At 33.2% G+C, this 22691-nt stretch overlaps 1 protein-coding gene across 1 annotated transcript; it reads right to left on the reverse strand.

Annotated features, from left to right (window-relative positions):
- Positions 1-3481: 3481 nt before the first annotated feature.
- On the reverse strand, positions 3482-12751 carry LOC134727821 (uncharacterized). Its single transcript, XM_063592212.1, has 3 exons — positions 12666-12751; positions 5097-5228; positions 3482-3696 (listed from the first exon to the last, which is right to left on the reverse strand). The coding sequence occupies exons 1-3, from the start codon at positions 12718-12720 to the stop codon at positions 3482-3484; spliced, it is 402 nt and encodes a 133-aa protein (XP_063448282.1). The 5' UTR covers positions 12721-12751.
- Positions 12752-22691: the final 9940 nt, after the last annotated feature.

Here is a 22691-nt window from a genome sequence, read left to right on the forward strand (position 1 = left end):
GTTCTTATGTTGTACTGTTATACCACTGTCCCAGGTTAGGGGGAGGGTTGGGATCCCGCTAACATGTTTAACACCGCCACATCATTTATGTATGTGCCTGTCCCAAGTCAGGAGCATGTAATTCAGTGGTTGTCGTTTGTTTATGTGTTACATATTTGTTTTTCGTTCATTTTTTTTACATAAATAAGGCCGTTAGTTTCTTCGTTTGAATTGTTTTACATTGTTTTATCGGGGCCTTTTATAGCCGACTATGCGGTATGGGCTTTGCTCATTGTTGAAGGCCGTACGGTGACCTATAGTAACTGTTGTTAATGTTTGTGTTATTTTGGTCTTTTATGGATAGTTGTCTCATTGGCAATCATACCACATCTTCTTTTTTATAAGTTCCGTTCTCACACTGTGGAGACGAAAAGGTTACCGATCATCAATCGTGAAATAAAGATCTTTATGTGACTTCTCTTTGATTTCATAGAGGCATCCAATAAAGCTATTTTCATAATGCTTGTAGTTACATGGTTTTGATGGCTTGTTTGCTTTTTCAGTATAAATGTCTACTCTATCTCAATTACAATGCATAGACATACATGAATACAAACCAATCAAGCAAGTCTTAAGTATGTGCTGTATATAAAGACCGACATCGTAAACTGCTTTTCCTGTAGCAATCATTTGATTAATTTTTTTTTTGGGGGGGGGGGGATTGAGTTACTTGAAATGGCACATTAGTTTAAATAACAACAGATTTCTTTTTGGAAAAAAACCTATATTAATGTACGTGTCACTGAGTTATTGAAGAAAATAAGTATAGTCTAATTTTCAAAATTTTTCAAGGGGCGGGGTAGGACCCAAACCATCCTAGCAGGTTCGGATCACTACGTGAAAAAAATAGTTGTTTTTGATTGACCCTGATAAAATATACAAGTAACTTTGCCTGGAAAAAATTACTGGTTAATGTTTTTACAAGGGGGAATTGTTCTATGATAGATATTTTGTCAGACACTTTTCTTTTTTGATTTGGTTCTTATAATATGCCAAAAATCGGAATATTGAATAAAAATTAACATTACATTGTGTGTTTTACTCTAAACAGACGTATAGCCAACACGATTAACAGACCAATCGCCCATATAACTGCATATTCAATATACATGTTTTTTCGGATATTTAGCATTGTCATAAAAACGGGAGGTTTGACATGCCACAAAACCAGATTCAACCCACCACTTCTTTTTATAAAAAATGTCCTGTATAAAGTTAGGATAATGACCATAGTTACATTACAGTTCGTTTCTATGTGTTTTACATTTTAATGTTGTGTTGCTGTTGTGTCGTAGTTCTTCTCTTATATCGATGTGTTTCCCGCAGTTTTAGTTTGTATCCCGGATTTGTTTTTTCCTTAATCGATTTATGAATTTTGAACAATGAACTTAAACTTTTCTCTATGAATTGATATTAACAGAACTGTTTTCATTATATTAAAACTTACTATATTTGATTATGAATGAGAGAGGCATAAAATGTAAACGAGACATATATGTAAATGTTTTATTACAACTGTTGATGTTTTATTACAACTGTTGATATGATATCATTTCTGTAGATATCACCTCACATATGTGCATTCTGTTGACTTTCATTTTCAGCTCAGGGTATTCCTTATACAGGCTGAAAATAAAATTGTATTTGTTAAACTTTACAAAACGTTGTGAATTAAAAAAATTAAATACTAAAGATCTGGTTGTATGGACATTTCTATTTGCAGCTGGAACAGTGAAAACACACTGTGCTAGCATTTAATCATTTGAAGTAAACTGTTTTAAAATATTCCTTCAATAACAATTATAAACATTTTTTTAACGTATATAGATATAGGAAGATGTGGTATGAGTGCCAATGAGACAACTCTCCATCCAAATAACAATTTAAAAAGTAAACCATTATAGGTTAAAGTACGGCCTTCAACATACATGCATATAAGTGATATGTCAGGCTAATCAAATCAGAAAGCAATAACTCAAATGAAAAAATCAAAAGAAATCTAAATGAAAACAATCAGCGTTCCGTTCAATGAGGTTCCTATTTCACGCACTCCAAATCGTCTGTTGTCTTTCAAAGGTGAATTGATAATAGAAAGACTTCCTATGTTGCCAGACGCCTGTCTACGAACCATTGTAGCGCGAAAGCTATTGCCGGATTGGTAATTTATCGGTAAATCGTATATTTTCCTTTTGATCTTACTGCCTAATATTTTCGAGTATCAACATACTGGCAGTATCACTGAAAATATTAGGCAATACGTTGCGTGACGTTATAATTACCGATAAACAGAATAATAGGTAGTTTAGTTTTTGATACTGACTATATCATGTGGAATATCTTAACTCGCCCTAATGGGCACTTCTAGATATTCCACATGATATAGTCAGTATCAAAAACTCAACTACCTATTATACTATATATATACACTTCCAAACTCTCGATACTCTCAAATAACAAGTGGATATATGCTAAGCGCAATAAAGCGTGAATTCACGCTAGGAAATGCAGGATTTAACTTTGATATCCATTAAATGTAAGGTAAAGGACAAAAAGGAAGCGACCATGTCACAAAAACAGCTAAAAGAGTTTGAAGGTCATTATTTAGGCGAAGAACATCAATGTCAAGTTTGATAAAATGTGAACAATTATCAGAGACTGAAAACATCTGCAACCATCACCAGATTTCCTAAATGATCAATAACGTTAGGCCATGAAAGACACATACACCAACAAGGTTTCCGAATTGGGGTAAAAAAAAATAAGCAAAACTATACTTCCATATAAATTCTTAAAAAAAAACATATTCTCTTATATCTAAAAGTAAGAATTGAAGCTTCAAGTATTTATCCCGCCAAAGAATAAGTTATCCATTTAATTATGATATTCAGTATTGGATGAAAGAAATTATAGAAAACGTGTTGTGTAGACGGATAATCTTTGAATTATGTTTTGTTTATAACTTAAACCTACAACTTCACTGCAACATTTTTTTCCGCAGCAGCCTTCAGTCGTTATTTCATATGCACAGCTGGATCCACAGTAGGTATTAGAATGATTCTGTAGACAACCAGTTTCACTAGGATCACCTGAAATGGAAGCAGGTATATAAAGTGTGTGGTCTGAATTTTTAAAAAATCAATGTTAAGGAAAATCTTTAAAAGAATGTTATGCGATCTAGTCTTTTTTGCTTTGATGTTTTTTTTTTATTTCTGTCTCATTGACATTTTGAATTACTTTTTCTTAGATTGACTGAAAATTTACCATTTATTTTATTCAATGCAATATTGTGTTCTTGTTTATTCCAGAAAACATTCTGAAATACAAGAATAAAAAGAGATTTTTATGATGAATTCATGCATAGGAAAATTAAAACGAATTGATATTCGAAAAAATATTTTGGCAAACATATTCATAAAGTTTAATAAAAAAAAAAGAGAAAATACTAACATTTGTTTTTATCAATGTGCAACTTACATGCAGGAGTAGTTTCAGGGGGTGTGGTAACGGAAGTTGTATCAGGCGTGGTGATAGGCGTAGTAATGGGCGTGGTAGATATAGGTGTACAACACACTCTGTTGCCACAACAACCACTTGTATCTCGGGTTCCATTGCATGTCTCACCTTCACTGATACATGTCGAACCATCAGCACATGCGTCTATGCAAAATAAAATGCAAATTAATTTATTTAATTAAAAAATAGGATACAATTTTTTGTAGATATAAGCATTTTGGCACATAGAAACGGAACGTTTCTTAGCAAATGACAAAATCAAAAGCTAAAACAAATCAAACGAATGGATATTTGATTCAAAACAGAACGTACCTTATGAAATGGAAACCAAGTCTCATACATATCAATGTTTGAAAACAAATGTCATATTCATGAATAAGTAGAGTCATTTCTGAATGTAGATAGACAGTAGAGTAAATGAACAAACAATGGAGCAGCCAAAAGAAAGTCGAATAGTCACAGACTAGCTATTCAGCTAGTCCCTGAACAAAAACGAATACTAGTTCAGTGATAATGGACATCATATTAAACTCAGAAATATACACAAAAACTAAAATCAAAAATCATTCAAGACTAACAAAGGCCAGAGGCTCCTGACTTGGGACAGGCGCAAAAATGCGGCAGGGTTAAACATGTTTTTTTTTTTTTAGATTTCAACCCTCCTTCTATACCTCTAGCCAATGTAATAAAAACAACTTCCACACAATTATTCAAACAATTTACCGAAGAAAAGAAAAAAATGAGACTAAAAAGTCATTTATCATTACTACAATGTCTTTTACAGATCTTTTCAAATATGAGTTGATTCCCTTCGTACAGAAAATAATTTATTTATTAAAAAAGGATACGTAAGGCTAAAATCGTGAAAATTGAAGTTGATATTCATTTCGTCACAGAAAACAGCATGTATGAATTAAATAACATTTGTTCAAACGTTTTATGTAAATAAACGAACACTGTTTGACAGCCGAAACCCGCCCAATCGCATGCATGCCCAACCAAACGCCTGCCTGACGTACAATGCCAACTAAAAGGTGTACTTATTTTATGTATATATATATATGATAATTATCTACTAGATCATAATCATCATTTATCACTCTGGATACGTTAATGATGGCATCAGCCTTCTTTTGCCAAAAGCATCACCTATAATACTATGATATCGAACATAAGAGGTACCAGGAGAGGCCACCAGAGATCATTAACAGAAAAGGGTGAGACAGAGCATATTGGAAAGAATCACAAACAAAAAAATGACAATAGTAAATGACAACCACAGTCAAGGGGAGACGATTCGAATACAATCAAACAAAAAAAGAAAATTGATTTATATATAACAATAACAATAAACATCACAGATTGTATGATGCACACACATGATTGTCCAGTTGTGTTGTGCATCAATTTATGGATAATTATACATAAATAATCATAAAGCTTTAAGTGAGTACAAGAAGAAAGACTTCTCCTCGCATGTAACCTAAGATTTTTTCAAGTTCCCTTTACAATCAAATTTCTCTGTTATTATTTTCTTTACTTACCGGTACATTTGCAGCATGCGCCACATCCACAATTTACTGGCAGTTTTTCTACATTTCCTCCCAAGTCACTACATACTTTTGTGTGAGAACAATATCCACCATAAACTCTAGTACAAGCAAAGTTGGAATTTCCTATGATTTAAACAAACATGTTCATAGATACTAGTGAATACAATACAATATAGACCAACCTACATATAGAATAAACAAAAAATATTACAGATAATTAAATTGCTTCTGGAAAAGTGTGTTTTTCTTTTCGAAATCAAGAAAATGTAATTTGCAGTTAAGAAGACAACCATCTATTAAAATCTTGGATAAAGAAGAACAATTAACATGTCGCCGAGCGGCACTCAACAATTAGTAGACGCATAACATATACTAAGGTGTAAGTTATATTGGTGCAAAGGACTATAAAGGGAAGCCAAAGATTTGAATAGAACATTCATAGTCACAAGTCGAAAATACAACTGACAGCGTTATGTCAATGTCAATGTTTTTTGACGATAAAGTCAATAACCTAAGTATTACTATAACAAAACACTTAAAAAGTAAAATCACAAAAATACTGAACTCTGAGGTAAATATAAAACGAAAAGTCCCTAATCAAATGGCAAAATCAAAACCTCAAACATATCAAACGAATTGACAATAACTGTCATATTCCTGACTTGGTACAGGCATTTTCTTAGGTAGAGGTAACAAGTAAAACCACGAAATTAGGTAAAAGTTATTATTTGCTGTCATCTGAAACCCATGATGGCTAAATACTCTTAATCTACTTTGAACATAGTTAACAGGCATACCATTTTTTGTTGCTGAATAAATGTCTAAAAATGCTATGATTTACCTAATGCAGATCTTTTAAATTAGTAAGTCCCAAAAATACGGTATACTGAACATCGAGGAAAATTCAAAACGGAAAGTCCCTAATCAAAATGTCAAAATATGAAAGGTTTGATTTTTTTGCTATTCTTCTTCATACATTTATTGACTTTTTTCAAAACACAACTTTGATATGCAATCATGGTATTTTGCAAAATTTATTTTTTGGGTAACAGTTTGCATCGAACGTCATCGATAATCGGGAAAAAAACCCATGTATCATATGTTCAAGCTGCCTCATTAGACACCCACACTAAATGTCAAGCTTGTTTAAATAAAACATTTCTTACTAATAAGAGATTATAGATGTTAAATGGAGGCAAACAGATAACAAAAAATAAACAAGATAAGAGTACTTGCCCTGAAGTCATGGAACATTCTAGTTTTTTGTACTCATACTCCAAAATCAACAAATCAAAATGTTGGATTTCATGTTTCGAGCATGATTTTTTTTGTGTGCTCATAGCACAGTTTTATGAATTCAACCCAAGGTCTTACTAGTTTGGAATATTAAAGAAACATAAAAACAAGTAACTCGTTGATTTAGTAAAACTTTCACTGCTTCTTGCAATTTGCATAAAATTATGTTTCAAATTCCATTGGAATCGAGATTTTTTCTCCTTGGAAGAACCAATGCCAAATTATTACCTTAATATTTAAAAAAAATAAATTCTACACATTTTCTCTGAAAAAATAAAAATATATAGAAAATACCGAATTCCAAAATAAATTTAAAAATTCGAAAACTCAAACATATCATTCGGATTTACATAAAAAATGTCATATAAGATATTAATGGTTCTTATACAGGTAAGGAAATGTGGTATATATGTAGGAGAACGTATATTTATTCTAGTGAGTTTCCCCCAGGCATGCTTTGATGATGCTCAGAGCCTCTAAGAGAAGCTTATATCGTTAATACACCATTTCGTTCTCATGAATGTCAATTGTTTCACTAGACAATAACTTAATTGACACAAAACTAGATGCATGCATATCAAAACTTGATTTTAAACAGTTAAGGAACAATTTGTCAAAATTAGTACGAAAAGCTCTAAAAGAAATAAAACATAATGATTATATATCTAAAGCTGATAAAAAATAACACAACTGTTACAATGATTGTGAATAAGATCGATTACAACAAAGCTAGAACAAGTTAACTCAACAGTAATCATTACTTGAAAATAAATTAACACACTAATAGCGTTGTTTTCAAATCTATAAAAGAAATTGTTGAAAAACTATATATTAGAAAAAAGAAATAGCTTCACAAACTTTATATTTCTTGAAGAATAATAACGAATCAAAACATGCATGGACACATATAAAAAAGAAGATATGGTACTTTTTCAAAATTCATAACATCTACTAGAAATAATTAATGAGACATTTCGATCTGGTCATATAGTTGGCAACATAAACATTTCTTTACAATTAATCATAAATAAATATTACTCTACCACGAGACACATTGAAAGATTACTGTATCTAAATTTAAAACCATTATTGAAGAGGCATCACTCTCACATTCAACATACAAAAGACTTTTTCAATAAAATAGAGTCGCACAAGGTCAAGAAATACTACATTCGTATTGTTTATGATGTAACGTAATTGTACAAAAATATGAAGAATGATAACGTAAAAGAAACAGTTATCAATGCATTAGAATCAGTTGCCACACCGACATAAACATTATAAAATTTTAACAAAAAAGATTTAACGGCATTTGTTAAATAATTCTAAGAAACAATGAATTTTAATTCAATGGACAGTTATACACAAAAAAATCATAGGAGCGCCTATATTTTCTCAGACATGTAGTTTTACATCTGTCTTTCTTGTAATTAAATATCTTAGATACGTTCGAATGGAAAGAGAACATCAAATTACAGTATCGATACAGAGACACCAGTTTTAGGGTCTTCTCAGGCACATTAAAACATATTAAAGATTTCTCCAACATAGCGAACAAAATTGACCTCTGCTTAAATTCACATTTGGTGTGTCTAGATTTAGTTTGACCTATTTAGATACCAAAGTTTATAGAGGTGAAAGATTCCTTAATAATGTAAAACAGCCTTTGAATAAAGCGCTTGATACTCCCGTCACATTTTCATAGAATAAAGTTCAATTACTTCGCAATGGCACATTAGAAATGTATGAAAACCAAAAGAGAAGTTACATCAACAGATATAGTCAATTCATCAAAGTTTCATGATAATTGGTGAAAGCTTTTTTTAGTTAATGTCTGAAAACTGGGAAGTCCCCCCTTTGTAATGACAAAAAGCTCCAAAATATAAAATTTTAAATTGATAACATTTAAAGGGATTTCAAATGAAAAGATATAATCAATACACCATAGATTCAGAATAATTGCGTTGTTTAGTAACTTTACGAAAAAATGGCAAATCCCCCCCTTTTTTTAACATTTTACCAAAATTTCTTGCAAGTTGGTGGAAGAATTCTTCGAGTTATTGTCTGAAATCTGGAAAATCTCTCCTTTTTGCCTAGCCTTCTATTTAAGTTAAAAAAAAAAGCTAGACATAGCGATTCTATATTCCGTCTGTGTCGGCATTGGCGCGGCGTCCACACCTATTCACTCTGTGGTTAAAGTTTTTGAGATTTAAATAACTTTCTTTAACTATCCTGAATTTGTACATAACGTGGACAGAAGCTTGTTTATGATCATGAGACAGAATCAAATACAAATGCAAAGTTTTTTATTGTCAATTATGATGCCCAATAATTTCAGCAGTACAATTTAGTTCAATTTCATACAAGTGATTACTAATTGATTACATTGATTATTTAACGATTAAACAAAGTCAAGTCTTTTTCAACAAAATAATTTCTGCAGAAATAATATTTAAAGTTTTACAATATAATATAGACGGACAAACTACCGGTGACTAAGCTGTACCTATGATTGATTTTCTCTCTTTGAATAAAGTACCAAGAAGTAAATTTTGTAAAAACATTGTTTCCATATTTTACTTATAAATGAACTTAGTCTTTCTACCAGAATACCATATATTCATTCTGTGATTAAAATTAAAAAAAAATGTATAATTTATTATTAAATATCCTGGATTTGTACCAAACTTGGACAGATGCTTGTTTGTGATCAAAAGCTAGTATCTATATTACGTTCCGTAAACAGGCGAATAGAAAACTAAACGAATCAATATTTACCAATCACTAGTGCATATCCTAAACACACATTTCAAAGTATTACAGTAAGGGAATTTATACGTCATATTAGGAATAATGATGACATCGTTGAATTAGATAAACGTTAAACTAACTTACAAGAGAAGTTAGTTGAAAGAGGATATTGAGAAAAAATGACAGGAAATGTTATTAAAAACGTTTAAAATAGCACGAATAGAAAAACAATTGTATTGAAGACCAATAAAACAAGGAATTTCCCACTTACTCTCATTGCTAAATATAATCCAATGGTAAAAAAAACTTAGTAAAATTAGGGATTTGTAAAGTCTTCACATACATAGCCTTGTTAAAATTATCAGAAAACATTGGAACAATGACAAAGCCGCACTAAATCTACGATTTCTAAATACCGAAATACAATTAATTACAATTCCAGTGGTAACAATTAACTCATAGTATACTTAATGCATATAAGAAAAGTGTAAAATGCTATGTCATAGATCATGCATGGCGTTATATTATAAAAGAGCTTTAAAAATGCTCTAAAAAGCTCATTATATTAGTTTATTTGCCCTATGAAGCTTCCTCAATAATGCTCATCATTCCATGGTACATTTTATAAATGTTTTAGAACAGCATGTTTATGTAAACTGTTATTCGGTTCAAATAAAGTTTTATAGATTTAGAAACTTTTCTTACTTTCATGCACATATTGATAAATTTCTTATGTGAAAAAATATTAAAGGATTGCACAGCTTATTGCTTGCAGTGTAACATGTGTAAATTATTCAGAAAAGATCAAAAAGGCATTGTTCCTAGTTGAATACACAATTATATAAAAATGTTATCTAAAGAATCAAAACTTTCTTTGAACTTACCAACAAAAAAATATTGCAAATTATTTTTGATAATCATACTTTTATTAATGCATAGACATACTATATTAAATAGGTAATATTTTCATAATGTCAGTAATAGATTGAAACTCTACTCTAAGAAATTGCAATGTCTGTAAAATGTTAATAAGTGTACAGAACAAAGATGTATTTTTAAACTGAAGCTGCTTCTTTCTAATTTATAAACAAGCATCTTTGAAAGGCTTTTTACGAATTGAACTCAGCGTGGATTCTCAATCTGATTGATATTTATGGGATCTTAATGGTGTATTGATTATATAAGCTTTTCTAAAAGACTCGATGCATCCTCCAAGCATGCCTCGGGGAAGCTCATAAAAATAAATATATGTTCCCTAAGACTCAGAGAAACAGCTGCATCCATCAAATCTATCCAGACTTTCGTCAATAAATGTTTGAGAAACATCCTCAACATCAGATGGCCAAACAAAATATCCAACAATGAGCTATGGAGAAGAACCAAACAACAGCCAACAACCCAGACCATAAGAGCAAGAAAGTGGAAGTGGATCGGGCATACCCTAAGAAAGAAAGACACGCACATTACCAAGCAAGCCCTAGAATGGAACCCCCAAGGACATCGAAAAAGGGGAAGGCCAAAACAAAAACTGGCGCAGGGGACTAACAACCGAGCTGAGTAAAATTGGGATGACCTGGAAAGAAACAAAACAAATAGCCATGGACAGGAAGAAATGGAGAGAAACTGTAGTCGCCCTATGTCCCCCTTGGGACGAAGTGGATTAAGTCAAGTAAGTCAAGACTCAGATCGACGTCTGGTCTCTTATCGATGTCCGTTCCTCAAATCTACGTCCAAATATGACGAAACAGAGCAATAATATACCAAATCGACGACCAATATTTTTTGCTTCTCTAATCGCCGTCCTTTTTCCGGACTCGCCGTAATGACGTCACAACTTTATTAAAAGAAAACACCTATCAAATTCCGAATACAAGTGTTTAGTTTAACCTCAAACGCAAAAAGTTGCTAAACATATCTTATAAATGTCAACTTCATCGGTTAGAGACCTAGAATATTGGACACTGATTTGAGAACATAATGTAATAACAAAAAACGAAGTCGACATCGATCTGAGTCTAACATATTTACGATTGAGTCTACACTCCATAAGATACCAAAGGACATTAAAGTTTACATTTTTAATCCATCGTGAGGTCTTTCACAATGAGCAAAACTTATATTGCATGATAAGCTTCGAAATTTCAAATGATTAAATAAACAAAAATGAGAAGAACTACGGTCTAATTTATGTAAACAATAATGAACGAAAAAAACACCAAAAGTGATATTTTAAAGTAACAAACGAAAACAATTAACTACAGCTTTTTTACTAAGGACATGCAGATCCAGAATAATACGGGGTAAACAATGTTTGAAAGCGTCAAAACTTCCTTAACTCGAGAGCGTAGTGTAACGGTGCGAAATAAGAACCCACAATAACATCAATTAAAAAGGAATTAACTCATTAAACTGTTTAAAAAAAGAAAGCCATTCAAAGCAAAAACAGACTTAACATGGCGTCATCAAAACAAAAAGACACTGTGTATAATTCTGAGACTAATAGCAGTTTCTGAATGCCAGTTCAAAGCTTAAGCCAATAGCTACTCCCACAAACCTCACGCAAGTAAATGTCTATGTCCATTCAATTCATATCTTCATTATTCAAATGAATTTTGCATGAAATAAATTGACTGGAAATGTAACTGTACGACAGAATTTGAAAAAAAACCGATAACTTTTGATAATATATTTGAAGTAAAAGTAAAGAACTTCTAAGTTATACTGTTATAACTTTATAACAATTTTAATCTGATCGGCACTGATTAGTCTTATGTAGACGAAACGCGCGTCTGGTGTATATAATTATAATCCTTGTAACTTTGGTTACCATCATTATAAATTGGCAGTTAGTTAAAATTTGCCCATGAATTTTCATGATAATTTTTTGAATCACATCACAATACTACCATAAGAAATAGTTTCGAAATAGTTATCATTAAAAAATATCTTCTTTTTGCAAAATCACATTAGAAATTATAAAAATAAACATAAATTATACATTAACTGTTTAGTAACTGCAGTTTTGGTAAAAGTTTCAATAGTTTTTAACTTAACTAAGAAATTGCCGCCATTCCTGATCCAGAAAGGTTTTGTGTCTACGAATTCAATATCATCATTTGCAATGTTAAGCTACAAAACATTTTGAATCCTATAATAAGGGTACATGTGAGGAATTTCCATCAGTTTAAGATTAAAAAAAAATTCCAAATTAGGCTGATTTAAAGATTCGAATTTACTCTAATTAACACATTAAAAAAAAATTATTTATGGCCTTTTTGACATTTAATGCTCAATTTGAAATTCAAGGCTTGAATTGAACCTTATCCTTTTCTGTTATTCAAACATATTATGACGAATTCGACCGTAATGACCAGAAACAAGTCTTGCTAGCTGCAAATGTGTATATATAAGACAAATTAACCATAAGTAAACATCTCTGTATACTGACATCATTAAATGTATTTATTAAATCATTACAATTTCAAAACTAGTATTAAAAAATATATATCTAACCTTTAATCGTCGTGAAAGCAACAGCCAAAACTAGCAGAGCAATTTTTGACGTCATGATACAATGATTGCAATCTGACAGTTTTCAAAGAATGATTTAAACAACTTGGTTGATAACATAAAAGTTGGTAAATTTATACGAGTCTTGTCAGTGGGTGTTTTCAAATGGTGTGGTATCAAGGTGACGTCATTGTCGATGGAGTGTGATTGGTCTTCACATCAACGACGTGTAATTTATCATTATTTTCATATCGTCAAAACTGGTCATATCGATTAATTGCCAGGATGTAAATACAACTTCCTGGTACAAAAAATATATTAAGAAACATTTATAAAGTTCAGCAGTACTTTGGAAGTATTGTATACTCGTGGTTAATCGTTGTTTTGATAATGTATGCATACATTCCTAAAGAAAAAAATGTAATTCGTTGAACGATTCATTTCGTGGTACCCATTCACAAACGAAATCCACAAAAAATAGTATCCAAAGAAAATTCATGAATCCACAGTATTCTGTTTTTGCGTTAAAATCAAGATATATTCCGGTTTTGTTTCAAGATCAGTATACGCCTCATGCCCTTTTGTGGGCCAATAATTCCTTTAATCAAGCACATACAGTTGTATTACTTTTGGAACTTATATCCATTTAATACTTATCATACCTAATTTCGACTATTTTCTAGAAAAGTATTTGATCAGTATTACATTCTTAATGCGCCTATCCCAGTGCAAGTCGTGGCTATCGTTTGAATTTTGTGTGCCTTACTTGTTTTTCGATATTTTGTATGTTTTAACTAGACTTTTTTTTTTTTTTTTTCATTCCTGTCGTATCAAAAGTAAGATTAACAATGTGAGCATCACTTCTTAATTATAAATGAATAACACTTATTCATACAGACAAGAAAGTTAAGAAATATTGCCACTTACAAAATAGAAAAACGTGTTTTTTTTTATTCCAAATTGTTATTAAATACATTTAAATCATTAAAGGAAATTTTATTTCGTATCTTAAATAACTGTACAATACTTTGCATTCTTGTCTCATGAATTAACTTCACTTTGTTAACTTTATTCAGAGATTACAAATATTTACTAAATTTGCAGCATTTTTATACAATATACTCTCAAAAGACCGTTGCCTACTCAATCCACTGACTTTTATCCCTTTCTACTCAATGCATATGCAGATCAATGTAATATGTCTTCGATAAACTGAACGACGCCATTTTAAATATTACTATTCAACCTTAAAGAGAATCATTATTTCTCGTTCTTTTTTTTTTTTATCAATATTGTCTTTTGATAGATAAGAATGAAAAAGATGCAGTGTTGAACATACTTTTTGTAATTGTTTTAGTTAATATATATTATTTTTAACGTAAGCGTATATTTTAACCATCTGCTGGTAAATCTGAATCAATAGAAATACACTTATCATACATATCTTCCTGGTCTGACAATATGTCGACATCTTTTAAACAAAGTTCAATAAACTTGTCAGACAACTAGCTGTCACACAGTATAAACATTCCATTGCAGGAACAAAGTGTTATATATCTTGACTGGACTAGACTGGACTCTCACATACTTAAATAACAGTTAAGACCAGTCCAGTAAAGACTTTCGTAATCAATTCTAATTGTTTGCGTCCAAAATGGGTATTAATTTGTATTAAATGCAAAGCGTCAGAGCGCAAAAAAATATGTGTTTGTCTTGTTCAGGTTGTTTTGTCTTAATAAGTCTAAAAAATGTCCCTATTTTCTATATGATAATTAATTTGACCAACAAATTGACATTAAGTCAATATATAAAATATTATAGTACAGGACTGTTTTATGAGCTATGTTTCTACAGGGCATGGAGATTGTGTTAGCTATAACAATGTGGAGGGGAAGCATTTTCAATTAAAAACATTAATTTCGATTTATGAGTTTGACTGTCCCTCTGGTATCTTTCGTCCCTACTTTTTTGCTGTTAATCGGAGGCTCAACAAAATTAAGAAAAAAAATAATTAAAATATTCCCCTAGACACTGTTTTGATTGTTAGAACCGTCTGTTCGAGTTTGGTAAAAATCCAGGATAGTTCATGAATCATATAAATGTTTTAAAAACTTTAATTTCAGACTGTATGTAATGTTATCTGGAAGAAAAAGTAAGACATTTATAAGTAAAATGCGTATAAATAGTGTGCTGGTTCCACCAGTAAGTTTAAACCAGGTGATTGGGTTTAAGAAAAAATAAAGAATCAGGTACTGACTTTTATTCTTGTACCAATCCAAAAGTGGTAAATGACTGAAAATACAAAATAAAGTACAATTTCACAATTTGTTCAACAATTATTAAAGTAAATAATTCATCCGGTATGGAGAAGCGGCGTTGTGCGGGTGAAGCAATTTAAAGCTCTGATACGGCGTAGTCCAGAATGATGACATGAAAGTCTTCCAATGAAAAAAAAGATAAATTATAGTTTTGTTGCACACTTAAATTAATCAAGGGCAATTTGAAGACATCAATTAAACTATTTCAAATGTTACTCACGCTCTGGTTAGACAGAAATTGTGATCAAAAAGGAATCCTGCGACAGTCCTTTGTCCAGTGATGTGACGTGCCAAGGTTTACATGCAAAATAAGGATGTAAGGATGAGGAAACAAAAGAATATAATACGTTGAAGTCCAGATAAAGCTCTGGAAACATATAAATTAATCGCGAACACACTCCCCGTCTGATATTACATTAATATCACTATTTAATGATAAAATCACTTCGAATATACAAAACATCAATCCCATTTGAAAACTGGGTACGACACAGTTTTACATTAATTAGAAGGAAGTATCCGACGATAAGATAGTCATTTGATTACATTTGCCAGTACAAGTGTTGTTGTTGCAACGGTAAGAACATGTTTTTCCAACGTTGAAAGACGATGAAGGCGATCGGAGATTGTCCACTTCTAACCTTTCTTTAGTCACATATTGGTGAGTCTCTGACGAAACAAATTGTTTTGCCATTACGTTTAATCCGTTGGATCTATTTGTTCTGTCTATTATATACGATGATCTTGGTATTTGACTTTTTTGGAATCATATCTGACAAAAGGCGTTACTTTGTGATGATGTTCAGATAAAATCACTATTTCCTTTTCAATGAGATTCGAGTCAGACTTAACTATACTGCTTCCTACCCGGAGTAGACGTTGATTGTTCAAAGGCAGATTGTGATTTGCAATAGGTTCTTCTGTCGGAATAGGTTTGTGAATTTGACAGAGACCCTCTCCATAAACTTCAGTACTTACTGATTTCGGAATGAAATTTTCTTTATCCATAAAATGGTCTATAGCTATAGAAGTCTCAGATTTTGCTTCTAGTGACACTAGTGCTGTCCCTTTAATAAAATAATAAAATTCAAGTGTTTTCCAGATTGAGCACTAGATCCTGCACACTCAATGAATTGTATTGAGTGCGGATTTGCAACCGTGGCGTTATATTTAAAGTGTTGGACGTTATCCTGACCGACAATTGGAATTTCATCCGTGAATTATGTTTCCTTTCATGAGGCAAAACCCAGATCTGGTTCCGTGATTGAAATGTTAGTTATCTTGGTGTTGACTTCGAGTTGATCAGTTTGCTTGTCAATATATGTATTTCCAATTATGACCCAACCAAATTTCAACTTTTGGGCAAACGGAGTTTTTGACAGTCCTAGACATTGTTCAAGGACGTGGTGTGCCTCTATCAAGTCTCTTCAAATTAAGAGAAGAATTTGATGATGTTTCTCTATTGGTGGAATGCTTCCTCCGAGTTCTTTTAAATGAGGATGATGCATTGCGTTTTCCGGAGTAGGAATCTCGTCTCGATTATTTGGAATATTAATATTATTACATTCAATTAATTTAGGCAGAACAAATTGTATGTCACCATGTACAGGTTTTAAGACGAAATCTTTTCCTCTTTTCCCGGAAGCAGCTACTCTGCTGGAGCATATTGTAAGAGAGTAGCTTTCAGCTTTATCCTGAACGTTAAAAAGACTGAAGAATTCAGATGAGGCAAGAGACCGGTTGCTTTGGTCGTCAATGATGGCGTACATCAAAATAATCTTGTCTGCCCTGTTCTAGGTAAACATCCACAGGTACTATATTGGCACAAGATTTCTCACTCTAAGGATCCTTGTGGATCTCTGTGCAAGTCGAACTCACAGAGGTTAACTTAGTTTCAGCCAATTCTGTTGACGCCCCGCAATAGGCTTGTCAGGGCGAAATAGACTGAGACACTTGCAGGTTACTGTGGTCTTGGGCTAAGAAGTGCGGTGGTATGTCGTTGACTTCCACACTAATTACAATTGTGTGTGGTTGACTCACAACACTTGTAGCACAAATTGTTCTGTCTTAGTAGTTCCTTGCGTTTCTCGATTGATTTGGCACGGAACGCTCGGCATTTGTTTAAGGAATGCTTTGTTTTATGTAAAATGCAAAGACTTTGTTGTTCACTGCTGTCTCAAGGTTGCTGTTCAACTGCTATCTTGTGAACATTGACTCTAGAATATGTTTGAGGTTTAAACTTTGGCGCAGCACCTTTTGTACTTGGTGTGACGTTTGATGCAAAGATGAACCTAGGATCGTTCTTTATTATGCTAATTTTCCGGATGAAGAAAGATAATTTTATGAAAGGTGGAAAGCAAACTTCATATTTAGACTTGTATCTTGAGGACCTTGTTATCCGCTTTTCCTGGAGTAAGTATGGCAGTTTTCCACAAAAGGATATATCCCGGACGAAGAGTCGAAATAAGCAAGCAAACATCCCAGCTTGGGATTTTCCTTGTGATATTCTATTTTTGTTAGAATATCAGACAAGTCATAAAGGCGTGCGCTATCTTTGTTTGTCAAGGTAGGAAAATTGACAAAGGTGCTTGTGAGAGAGGCTTCCAACATTTCTGGAGCACCATATCGCTCATCCAGTCTCTGCCATACCCTTTGTAGGTCTCTTGTTGGGTTGTTTGCATTTGATGCCCTAATACTCATGGCATGTTTTGCAGACTCTGACCCTAGCCACTTAATCAGTTTATTTTCGATTTATGAGTTTAACTGTTCCTCTGGTATCTTTCGTCCCTCGAGCTCAATAGGTCTATCTGTTCCGAGTCTGAAACTTGTAATTCGTCTATGACGTTTCTAAGGCTGGCTTTCCATGTATGGAAGGATTCTGCCCGGTTGTTAAAGCTTGTCAGCCGGGAGAACAACAGGTGATTACGTAGGAGAAATCTCCATCGTAGGACTGATTTGTTGCTGGTAAGCAACAGGGGTATCTACTATAACGCCTTGTTTTTGGTGTGAAACAGGGATGTCTTTTTGTTTTTGTTGTAAGACATTGATCTCTTCTATATCGCATTGTTTTTGGTGTATGACAGGGATCTTTTCTTTCTAACCCTGTTTTTGGTGTTCAGCAGGGATCTAAACCGAAAGGTCTAGTGTTTGTATGCCGGCTACTATTTCCAGTCTGGAATAATGTAACTTCCGGTGACGAAGTATCAGAAGGCAAGACAGCAGATGTCTGTGGCGGCAAGTTAAGTGCAACAGATGGCACGAACGCTGGTGCTTCATGACTCAGCTTAATCTTAACATGAATTGGTTTATCGTTTGAGGTCCTGTTACTTCCCTCACAGCAGTTGGTACATGATGCGTATTAAAGAACTCTTGCACACGCTGGAGAGGGTCTTCACTTTAATTAGGGAGATCGCTAAATGCTTTGCTGCAGTCGTATTCCAGGATACGAGCCTCGGCTTCTGTGGCTGCAGCTTCCCTTTGTGCTTCTTGAATGTTCATAGCAGCTTTAATTTTGGCCTTTTCCCATGTTGTACGTGCAGCCTTCTGTTCCATTAACGTTTTCCTGCCTTACGTTTCATTTCAGCTTTCTGGTGTGTAGCTTCAGCATTTCTACGTATGGCCTCTTGCTCTGCCGAGGTTTTTCTGCTTGTGGCGTCTTGATCTGCTCTGATGGCTTCTGGTTCCGCCTCGGCCTTTATTTGAAAAGAGTATGTTCTTTTATTATTGCCTCCTGCTTTAGGAGCAAGGCCTGTTTTTAAGCAAAGGCTATACGAGATTTGTCAGCCGCTGCTTTGGTACGCTTCCTCCGTGCAAGACTTGACATGTCAGAGATGTGGGAGCGTCCACTGTGTGAGGTTTTCCTGCCCTTAGATGTCTTTGTTTTTTGTAGATTAAGCTTTTGTGAGTGCAAGACGATGCTCATGTAAGGTTTCCATGACTAGTTTTACTCTTGACAGACGAAAATCCTATGAGAGTCTACACGCAGCTATGTCTTTTTGACTCTCCAATGTCCTGTTTCTATTCAGAAAGTCCAGATTTTCGTCTGTGAGCCTACGATAATTCGTACAGGCTTTTACAAGTTTATCCTGTCCTGTTAACAGTTGCTGGAGTTCATTAGGAGGCTTGGTGATTTCTAATAACTGTGATTGTATATCTGATCAAAATGTCTCTAGTTTCTGAAAAAAACATGTCACGTTTTTCTGTGAAAACTCCTTTACCTTTTTCTGTGAGGTCACGAACTCGTTAAGTATCGACATTTCCATCTGAAAGTGTTGAATTATACGGATTTTATTATAGTTCTTCAGAAATATCTCCGTCTGGGGATTGAACCTCGTCTTGCTGTTCAACGTGACTGGGATCCATGTTGAATCAGCGTTGTTTGGTTGCTGCCTAGTACACACAAGTTATGTACTCCACTGTCAATGTAAAGGTATGTACGTTGCTACGTTGTCGTTCCTTGTATGGATATGTAAAGACAGGTTGTCAAAAATTTACTGTGTTTCAGGGATGCTCAGCCGGTGTCTGGTTGTAGACGGTTTCACTGCCGCAAGGTGTTGTAGCTTATTCACTGTGCTGGATCGACAAGACAGTTTAAACAACTGAAGGTGATTCGGTTAAGAAGAGATAAAGAATCAGGTGCTGACTTTTATTCTAGTACCAATCCAAAAGTGGTAAATGACTGAAAATACAAAATAAAGTACAATTTTACAATGTGTTAAACAATTATTAAAGCTAATAATTCATCCGGTATGGAGTAGCTGCGTAGTCCGGGATGTAGCAAATCAAAGCTTCGACACGGCGTAGTCCAGAATGTAGACATGATATACTTCCAATGTAAAAATAGTTAAAGTATACTTTTGTTGCACACGCAAATGTATCCTGGGCAATTTGAAGGCATCAGTTAAACAATTTCAAATGTTACTAACGCTGTGGTTAGCCACAAATTGTAATCAAGAAGGAATCATGCGGTAGTCCTTTGTCCAGTGATGTGACGTGGCAAGGTTTTTATGCAAAAAGACGGATGTAAGGCTACGGTAACAGTAGAGTATTGTACGTTGAAGTCCAGATCAAGTTCCGGAAAATATAATCTTACTGTGAATATAATTACACAAAAAATGTAGAAAAATTAGGGGATCCAAGGCAACACAAATAGGTACAAAATTTCATTCTAGATACTAGTTTGTGATCATAAACAAGCTTCTGATCAAGTGTGGTACAAATCCAGGATAGTTTAAGATATTTAAAAAAACTTTAACCATAGAGTGAATGTTCTATTTCTTGGCAGTGAAAACCCCATTTATAAGTAAAATACGGGAAAAAATATTTGTTTTACATAATTTACTCCTGGATACTATCTTATGATCATAAACAAGCTTCTGTTCAAGTTTGGTAGAAATCAAGGATAGCTTAAGAAAGTTTATAAAATGGAGTGATAGTTGTGGACAACGACGTAGCCGACGACCACAACGCAGACGGAATGTAGGATCGATATGTCTCGCTTTTTTCGACAAAAGTCAAAGACTCGACAACAACTATACATTTACTTGTAACAGATACAATGGTGGTCTCAAGTTGTAGTATTCGGCTGAATGTCATCACACAGAAGACGACAGCGAGGTTACTAAAGGTTTTACATCACTTAGTAAAAGGGGTTTAAAGCAAAGTTCGGAATGTTTGGTTTAGAATCCTCTTCATTTATGTTATTGATTTCACTGACTTTGGGCTTCCGAAGGTTTTGATTATAAATCTGCAAATGTGTCTTTTGTAGTCGATATTGCCTGGTGTCATAGAATAGAATCCTGGTATATTTTATAAGCGCATATTGTTCATAGCACTAATATTTCGTCCTCTAACATTCAACCAGATCAGTGGTCATCAATTATGTGCTTACATGAAATACCGTCCAAGTGGTTATTTCGTGTCAATCTACTAGTACTTCTCATTTTTTTAAAAGCCAAATCAAATTGTCTAGGTTTTCAAAAACACAATATATTTGCAATAATCAAGATGAACTGCAATTTGTTTTATTTGATATATTTATTGCTCTCATTTCCTCTCATGATTTGTCCATAAAACTGTCATGATAACTCAATAGAAAGAGTAGTATCTTTGACTAGATATATGATACAGGTTTGTTATTGCACAACATTAAAGGATATGCATATCCGTCTGTAGCATCTGATATCCCTCCTGGTTTCGTTTTGATTAACCTTTAGTTTTCTATGTTGTGATTCGTATATTATTGTTTGTATTTTGATCGTCTGTTTATATATTATTGCAATGGCATGATCTTTGTCCGACTAAGTTTGAATTGCCAGCCAGGTGTACAAAAATAAAAGCGTGATATGTTTGATGATTTTTTAGTCGCTTTGGTTGTATTACTCATTAAATATTTTGCTTTCAAAATTTTGGTATCAAGTAATCAAAGCCAGGATTAGGTGCCTACAATCAAACCTTAACCTTTTAAACGAACACTCTATGTTGTATTCCATTGTTCCTATATATTTTTTAAGGCATTTGAGATTCAAACAATTTACAAATTTACTAGGCCCCAATATAATTTGATTGTAAAAAGAAGATGTGCACGATTGACGATGAGACAACACTTCACCAGTTACCAAATGACACCAAAGTTAACAAAAATAGGTCAACAATGTGGAAAACCTTTGCCATATAGTACCTATCAAAGTTCATAAATGACAAATGTAAAATAATTAACACGAACAAACTAACGACCTGAGATATTTGTCTTAAAGCACCACCATTATAATGTGTACGATATAGAAAAGTTGTGTCTTTATGGACTGATCTATGTCTGAGAAATACGAAAAAGACATAACGACAGAATGAATCATCCTCGCTCAAATTTCAATCTAAATTTCAATATAAACATTTTAACCAGTCGGATCATTCCATCATTTATGATAAAGTAAGAGCACTAGGAGAAATCAATCATTCATAAATGATCCTATACATTTACATCTTTCTGAAATTCTAAATAAGAATCTTGCACTTCAGTGTTTTTGTTGTTCCGTTGTTTCCCTCAGTTTTAGTTTGTAACCCGAATTTAGAAAATGGTAGATTGAACCATGTTTTTAAGCTAGCTAAACCTCTCACTTGAATGACAGTCGCATCAAATGTATTATATTGACAACGATGCGTGAACAAAACAAATGTTATATCGAGTTTGAAAAAATTTAACAAATTGAGTAGATTTTGACTATATATCATGTGTGTTGTAACAAGTCATTAAACCGTTGGTTTTCCCGTTTGAATGGTTTTACGCTAGTAATTTTTTAGCCCTTTTTAGCTTGTTGTTCGGTGTGAGCCATGGCTCCGTGTTGAAGGCCGTACATTGACCTATAATGGTTTTCTTTTTTAAATTGTTATTTAAATGGAGAGTTGTCTCATTGGTACTCACACCACATCTTCCTATATCTATGAAATACATTATTTTTTGAAACATTTAGTTCATAATCAAGATAACACAGTGAGAAACTTCTAATATTTCTCTCGATGAATTTGTATCTTTACGGGTGGATATTTTCGCAATTAGATGCAAAAAATAAGAATGTCGGAATATACAAGTAATTTGCACATAGATCGAAATATGCCCTTGTTACATTTATATCGATAATTTTCTAAAATAACTTATTGCAATTAATTTAAATTTTAACTATACACCCATTTTCTCATTTTCTACAGTCGTGTG

This window comes from Mytilus trossulus, chromosome 8 (genome assembly GCF_036588685.1).
Source record: "Mytilus trossulus isolate FHL-02 chromosome 8, PNRI_Mtr1.1.1.hap1, whole genome shotgun sequence".
NCBI classification, from domain to species: Eukaryota; Metazoa; Mollusca; class Bivalvia; order Mytilida; family Mytilidae; genus Mytilus; species Mytilus trossulus.

Coding starts and splice junctions, on each gene's coding strand:
- LOC134727821 (XM_063592212.1), bottom strand. CDS start 12,720: ATGACGTCAAAAATTGCTCTGCTAGTTTTGGCTGTTGCTTTCACGACG. Junction 5,229..12,665: donor TGCTTTCACGACGATTAAAG/GTTAGATATATA, acceptor TTTAAATCATAG/GAAATTCCAACTTTGCTTGT. Junction 3,697..5,096: donor CGCATGCTGCAAATGTACCG/GTAAGTAAAGAA, acceptor TATTTTGCATAG/ACGCATGTGCTGATGGTTCG.